The sequence below is a fragment of the Nicotiana tabacum genome, chromosome 10 (genome assembly GCF_000715075.1).
Source record: "Nicotiana tabacum cultivar K326 chromosome 10, ASM71507v2, whole genome shotgun sequence".
NCBI classification, from domain to species: domain Eukaryota; kingdom Viridiplantae; phylum Streptophyta; class Magnoliopsida; order Solanales; family Solanaceae; genus Nicotiana; species Nicotiana tabacum.
In genome coordinates, this window is record NC_134089.1 from 78,630,608 (window position 1) to 78,638,061 (window position 7,454).

General features: G+C 37.1%; 2 protein-coding genes across 2 annotated transcripts; both read left to right on the top strand.

Annotated features, from left to right (window-relative positions):
- The first annotated feature begins 215 nt into the window (after positions 1-215).
- Positions 216-1,939, top strand: LOC107805469 (non-specific lipid transfer protein GPI-anchored 30-like). Its single transcript, XM_016629521.2, has 2 exons — positions 216-571; positions 1,670-1,939. The coding sequence occupies exons 1-2, from the start codon at positions 256-258 to the stop codon at positions 1,759-1,761; spliced, it is 408 nt and encodes a 135-aa protein (XP_016485007.1). The 5' UTR covers positions 216-255; the 3' UTR covers positions 1,762-1,939.
- A 2,102-nt stretch (positions 1,940-4,041) lies between these two features.
- On the top strand, positions 4,042-5,771 carry LOC107805470 (uncharacterized). The gene is made up of 2 exons (XM_016629522.2): positions 4,042-4,733; positions 4,812-5,771. The coding sequence occupies exons 1-2, from the start codon at positions 4,569-4,571 to the stop codon at positions 5,445-5,447; spliced, it is 801 nt and encodes a 266-aa protein (XP_016485008.1). The 5' UTR covers positions 4,042-4,568; the 3' UTR covers positions 5,448-5,771.
- Positions 5,772-7,454: the final 1,683 nt, after the last annotated feature.

The following is a 7,454-nucleotide window of genomic DNA, read 5'->3' on the forward strand; positions in this document are numbered from 1 at the left end:
ATTTACCAGTTTAGAATGTGGTGGAGTAGTAACTCAACCTATCTATCTATCAGCTGGTATATCGACTTCTACCTAACTAGACTATCAGATCACCAACTCTAACCATCCAAGCTCAAAAATCCCCCCCCCCCCCCCAAAAAAGTCAAAACCTCAATCAATTATAGTAAACAAAATTGGACAAATATATATATATAGACACGCATTGCAGCGCAGAAATCTCTGTTATTCTGGTAATAAAACAGCAACAAAAATTCCATGGAGATGAAATTATATCAAACAGCTTCAATTTGTTTGCTGCTGCTGATGATACAGAGTGCTGAGGCTCAAGACAGGAAGTGCATAAAGAAGCTGCTGCCTTGCATGAAATTCCTGAATGGAACAAGAGGGAATCCACCAGATAGTTGTTGCAAACCATTAAAAGATGTGATAAAGAACATGCCTGAATGCTTGTGTCAAATGGTAAGTATCAAAGGCAGCAACGCAGCGGAGAAAGCTGGGATTGACATTAATGCGGCTCAAATGTTGCCTGCTAGATGTGGACAGCCTGTTAATTACATGGGATGTCTCAAGGGTACGTTTCTCTCTCAAACATTCATCGCTTTTTCCTACATTTTTTTTAAAATAAGATAGCTTCCGGTCTAGTTATTAGTGCCATTTTTAACTAATACCGTGGATAAGTGCTACATCCTATTAGCACAAGCTTACTATGGGTAACTTCAAAAGTAGATGCAATTATAACTGACTAGGTTCATTTGAACTCAATACTTTCAAATGGAGTATAAATTTTATGTAAAAATCCACTTAAATTACAATAAATAGTAAATATATATGAACCATAACTTAAAAAATATAATAGAATCAATGGTAGGAATCTTAAAGATTGATCGCGACCCCAACTCTTTTTTTTCTTGCACTTGTCCTCGTCTATGTGCCTCAATTTACTGTCTCGCACTGCTACCAGCCCCCTTTGCATGTGCACCTCTCACGCGAAGCACGAGCTTAGGACGAGCTAGCTTTTCTTCTTCTTTCTCGTTTCTTCATTCTTGTTTTGCTCCAAATCACCCTATTTTCTTCCATTATCATCTGAACTTGTTCTTACACAGATACACACACACACACACACACAAAAAAAAAAACTTAATGAGTAAATTCATCTAATATCCATGCAATTTTATCAAATCACAAGAGACTTGGGACGTAAAAACATCCAAAATCATGACTTTTTGCCAACTTTCAAACTCAAAGAGCTTATATCCTAGACTTATCTCTGAGTAACTCTATCTACAAAAGTTCAGAAAAAAATCACCTTATATTTTTTTTTGCCGGGTCTTTGCTAAGATTTGAACCTGTATGATCTCTCATGGCTTTTTTTCCTCTTTTTCGTCCACCTTGGTGCAAACATTTGAATTCCTACAAATCTCACAAAGTAATGGAGTAATACTTTGAGTTTTGGGATATGCACTTGCAAAGAACTCTCTATTGCAAAATTAATTTCTACGGATGAACTTAAACTTAAGAAAAATACAATATATGTAACGCGCCTTGAAACAATTGTTGTTTCATATATTTTCTGCACTAGGCATATCCATATACTTACAAGGAGTTGTCAAGTCTCTATATATGTAAAATATTTTACCCGCTAATAACTTAGAATCTATTTTGTTTTCAGGAGCATCAAGTTCCTCCGGGTACTCGATGAAATCTTCAAGTGTGAAAATGCTATTGGCTGTTGCTTCTCTGTTTTCTGCTCAACTTCTTTAATTTGGACTTCATATAGTACAGACCTCAATTTCTGCTTTTCATGATGAACAATTGACCTCAGTTTATAGTCTCACTCTATTTTAGTTTTTCTTCTTTTTCTCTATTTTGTTAACTAATGAATATTGTTTTTTTTTTTTGTTAAAACTGAATATAAATTTAGTGTCCATCTTCTTTGATTCGTTTCTTTTTACCTACCTACTATATATTGGTGGCTTCATTTCTTATTTTTATTTTGGCATTTGTTTAACCAAAAAATGGGATTTCGGTCAAAGCTTTAATTTAGAAGAACTCGGGTTACTAATAATCAAAAGAATATATGAAAGAGAGTAATTTGGCTAGCAATAATTTAATGAGAAGAAAAACAAGTAAATCGATATATTCAAATAGTTTTTCGTGTCCTTACAATTGATCAGTTATCTCCCTTTTATAGCTATTTGGGAGATATACGTTTTGCCCTTGTCATAATAAGGCTATTATGAGTAATTAAAGACATTGAATGCTACGCTACACAATCATTGTATTTAATACAGATTTTCTAACGTATTCAGTATTTAATGCTCACTAAATACTGTATATGTACTCTCATCTATTGTCAGATTCATTTCCCTTGATTCCTGGACCTAAATGACTTAAATAGGTACAGGCGCTGAGTCCTTTAAATATCTGCCCGTGCCTCTTCCTTTGCCTTTGCTCGTATCTGTTGCAACTCGTGTCTCTTTTCCAGCTGTAACTCTTTGACTAGTCTACATGTCTTGACACGTCATCTTTATTCCACTTTAATATGTAAACTCATTTTTCCCAATACAGATAGTCCCCCCACTTGCCATTTATTCATCAATTGAATATTTGGGAAGTGGATTTCATTAAAATGAAAATTTTTGTCACCATTAACGCTAAGACAAAATTGACGCTTCAATTGTCACTTCTATTTAATGTTCTTCACACGTGTCACCTTTTTATTAGTTCTGCAATTTTGCAGCCTTTTTTAAGGCTTTTTCATGGTTACACTATTCACGAAGCGTCAGTTATCATTATTATGGTACTTCCATCATTACACTTTTTCCTTCGGCAGTCGTTTATCAGTATAAATATAACTTCTTTCTTTGTCTTTTCCTCATAAAGTTTACTAAATATCCAATCTCTCAAATCCGTGTTTGCTTTTTCATCGTATCATCCTTCTTCATCATGTCTTCTTCAAATTCTAACCCTAGAAGGGTTCTCATAGTTGATACCTTCCTTAATGCCTCCATTAGAAGTAGTAGGGTAGGTAGGCTTCATAATTTAGGATCTGTTTGCGGTTCTTCCACTCCTTTACCTAGTTCTGGCCCTTCTTCTAGAACTAGGGGTTCACTTTCAAAAAGATCTTCTTCAAGAGGTAAAGAACCTTCTGAACCTCTTCGTGAGCCTACAGTAGAGGAGATAGTTCCTATGGAACTATCTTTTTGTCATGACAGAGAATCTCTTAGGAACCATGTCTCTGGTTTAGATTGTGCTGATATTTATCCCACTCAAATTACAGAAGGTTTGATTTCTGTAGTTCGTAGAGACTGTTATTGGAGTAGTGATTTTTCTATTATTATCCCTAGTCCAAATCAAAGAATCACCTCTTACATAACCGGGTTTTATTTTGTTTATACATACCCTTTCACCTTAGGGTTTAGACCATCTATTGACCCTGTTATTCTTGAGTTCTGTCGTTTCTTCGATGTTTGTTTGGGTCAAATTGGCCCAATCATATGGAGGGTTGTTGCTTGTTTGAGGCATTTGACCAACACAGCTAGTGTTCCCATTACTTTCCCTCATTTGATTCACCTTTACTCCCCTAGACTCTTCCGTAAAGGTGTTTTCACACTAGTAGCCAGGAGTAAGAGAGTTTTGGTAAGCCCTGAGGATGACAAAGACCGTGGCTGGTATGCCAGGTTTGTTGCTGCCCCCACTGTTGGTTTAGTGGGTGATGATAATGTTCCCTTCCTTGAGAAGTGGAATTTTGCACGTAAGTCTTTTTAACTTTCTCGTACCTTTTTTCTTCAAGTTTGTCAACTTTTCTAATTTTACTTTTTTTAGCAACCATGGGAGTTGTGGAAGACATTCCCAATTTCCGTGATTGGGTAGACACGTTATTGAGGACCGCACCAATGGATGGTAGGTCTTGGAAGACACTTTCTAACCGTTTTGGTTGGAAAGTAAAAACTCATGGTAAGAGTTTTATTTTATTTCATTTTTTTTGTGTATATATTTTTTTTATTGCACTAATTTCAATCCATCTTTTTATCAGGATTTGCTATTCGTGGAGTCACTGCCGAGGCAGTCACGGCTTCCCGTATCTCTTTGGAAAGGGCTCAAGAAATAATCTTGGGTTCTTCTGCAAAAAGAAAAGTCGTTGCTGTTGAGGAACAAGACTCTGAAGAGGAGGAAGATGGGGGCTCTTTGGTGACAAGGCCACGAGCTCGAAGATGCATAATTTCTGATGATGAAGCAGAGGTATCCCCCCGTCGTTCTGTTCCTTTTACCGAGTCTGCTGAGACTCCGGTATTGATTCTTGATGATGACGTTGCTCCCGCTGCTGCTCATGACTCTGTTGAGCAGCTTTTTATTAGCGGGTTTGTAGTGAAAGCTTAGGCCCTGTTTTAGATGAAGTACCCTTGGCTTTTTTTTCGACACCCGTGTCTGTAACTCATTCTTTGTCAGTCTCGATTGTTTCTGTTCCTCCCCAGACTATTTTTACCACTTTTTCTGTTCCTCCTTCGACAATTCCTCCTCCAAACATTCATCGCACTGAAGTTGGCTCCTCAAGTAGGAGTGCTGCTATGAGGCGAGTAGTCATTGAAGTCCCTGTTGAGGGCAGTCTCTTAAGCAAATCAGGTCAGGCGGATGTATGGCTAGAGCCTTTAATTGGCCCAATTGAGAAAGCTAAGCTAGAGAGCCATAGTTCCTTGACCTTGATGAACGATATTATGCACGCCACTTTGAAGGTATTCCCCTTCTCTTTTTTCTTTTACTTTGTAATTTTTCTATCTTTGAGGATTCTTATTTCCTTTTTCCCTTTTTAGGCCAACCTTATCGGCACAAAGATGATGAAAAGAGTTGCCTACTCAGATCAATTAGTGCGTGATTCTCAGTTAGAGGCGTGCAATTGGAGGGAACAGAGTGAGAGCTTGCAAATTGATGTGGAGTATTTAGAGGAGAGTAAGAGTACCTTGGAGCAGCAGGTACGGGCTTTGACTTCGGAGTTGGCGGTTGAAAAGGCTTCCTCAAGCCAAGAAGATAAAGAAAAAACTCTCCTTGAAACTTCCTTCTCAAAGCAGTTGTCCAAGGCTAGTGAGGAAATCAGAAAGTTGAAGGCTCTTTTGAGTAAAAAAGAAGCTTACGCTGGGGAGCTCGTACAAAATTTGACTCAGGAACAAGAAGACCTTCGAGCTTCTTTTGATAAGGTGCATGCTTTAGAAAGCTCTCATGCCTCTCTCCAGACTTCTTACACATCTGCCTTGGCTGAAAATGAGAAGTTAAAGAACGTGATTGCTGACTGGGAAAGGGATTATGAGATCCTTGAAGATAAATCTGATATTGAAGTAAGTTGGGCGTTTTTGAATTCACGCCATGATACCCTAATTGAAACTGGCCAAGAAAATTTCAATTTGGAATCTGAGTTGGCTAAAATCAATGAAACTATTGAGAAAGCTCAGTAAACTCAAGGTTTTCCTTCTCTCGTGGCCGAAGCTTCCGTGAATGTTGAAGTCGATACGGGTATCCCAACTATTTCAAGCCCAGTCAAGCCTATTGCTACAAGTCAAGCTGAGCCAACTGTTGATACTCCTGGCCAAGTTGAGCCCGTTGCTGTTGATGCTCCTGCTTTAGTACCTTCAACTTCTCAGTGACCAGCTTTAGTTGTTTGAATATCTTTGTTTTTGTTTTATTTGGAAACTTGTGATCAAACCCTTGGTTTCATTTGGGGGTTTATTTTGGATATGCAAGTCCCCAGACCCTTTCATGGGGCAATTTGTATAAACAATTCGTAGCTTTACAACTAAGTACATACTTAGTCTTAAGTTTTTTTTTAAAATATTAAGAAGTTTTCTTGTTATTATCTTGAACTTCTATTTACTTTATTCTTGCCTTTATTTCTAAGGACTTACAGAATAATTTGCATTTTTATTCTTCAAAAATGCTTTTGTTAATCTTATGACTAATTAATTTAAACATAAGTTTTATAAAAGAGGGCCCTTTTATTTCGACACTTAATGAAGAAGACGTCTCAACTTCATAATGGTGTTTAACATACGATAAAAGAAATAGGAACACACATGTTTCTTTGAAATAACTTTGACAAGTTTTTATTTAAACCTTGTCTAGTTTTGAATAACACTTTACAAGTATTTGAATTACATCTATAACTTTCTCGTAAGTGTTTTTATTGTAACAGATTTAAAAAAAGTAAAAATAATAAACACGAGGTTTTTATTTATAACTCGTTTCAGTACGTAGCATTTACCCTAACTATAGTAAGGTTTTATTTGGCCTTAGTTCATGACTTCATGACTTTTACTCTGCACTTGACTTCTTTGCCTTCTTTATACAAATGCTTGTGTATATTATGTAGTCCCCCAAGTGTTTGAGTGTTGAAGTATGAATCTTCGAGCACTTGATTATTCCTCTCATTTGGTCCTTTCCCTGAAAAAGGAAAAATATACGGGACTCGGAGGTGCGATTATAGATGAAGACTGCTTAACCCGTTTTGAATTTCTATCAGAATATTTGTAGCCCTGGACCGGGAAGTTTAATGTATTCCACGTGCCTTGCAGGTCATGGCTCATCATTTAGTACGGGCTAGCTTTTTGCCTATCATCTAAAATCGTTAGTAAAATTTTAACAATTCAAAAATAGAATTTTAAAACATAGATACCTGACCGTGGGTATTCCTTAGAAGTAGCATCTCTTCAAATGAACAACATTCCAATGTGAAGGTAGTATTTTGCCATCCATTGTTTCCAGTTCATATGCTCCTTTACCTGCAATATCATGAATTCTATAGGGTCCCTCCCATGTTGGACTTAATTTACCCGCATTAGCTGCCTTCGTAGATTGAAAAACCTTTTTGAGCATGAAGTCCCCAATTTTGAAGAATCTGAGGCGTGTTCTTCAGTTGTAGTACCATTCTATGACTTGCTTCTGTGTTGCCTTTCTTATTAATGCAGCTTCCCGTCTTCCTTCAAGTAAATCAAGATTTACACGCATTTCTTCGTCATTAGACTCTTCTGTTGCCTGCGTAAACCTCAAACTTGGCTCTCCTATCTCAACGGGAATTAAAGCTTCTGCTTCATAAACCAACGAAAATGGTGTTTCTCCTGTGCTTGTTTTTGTGGTTGTGTGATATGCCCATAAAACACCAGGTAACACTTCTGGCCAATTACCTTTTGATTCGTTAAAACGCTTCTTCAAATTGTTGTTAATGACTTTATTTGTTGATTATTCTTGCCCATTACCCACCAGATGATAAGGCGTAGACGTAATCCTTTTAATCTGCCAACTTTGAAAGAATTCCATGATTTGAGCTTCTACAAACTGAGGGCCATTATCGCACACGATCTCTTTTGGTACACCGAATCGGCATATGATATTACGTCAAATGAAATCTTTCACTTCCTTTTTTCGCACCTGTTTGAATGCTCCTGCCTCTACCCATTTAGTAAAATAAT

Coding starts and splice junctions, on each gene's coding strand:
- LOC107805469 (XM_016629521.2), top strand. CDS start 256: ATGGAGATGAAATTATATCAAACAGCTTCAATTTGTTTGCTGCTGCTG. Junction 572..1,669: donor TTACATGGGATGTCTCAAGG/GTACGTTTCTCT, acceptor TTTTGTTTTCAG/GAGCATCAAGTTCCTCCGGG.
- LOC107805470 (XM_016629522.2), top strand. CDS start 4,569: ATGAGGCGAGTAGTCATTGAAGTCCCTGTTGAGGGCAGTCTCTTAAGC. Junction 4,734..4,811: donor TTATGCACGCCACTTTGAAG/GTATTCCCCTTC, acceptor TTCCCTTTTTAG/GCCAACCTTATCGGCACAAA.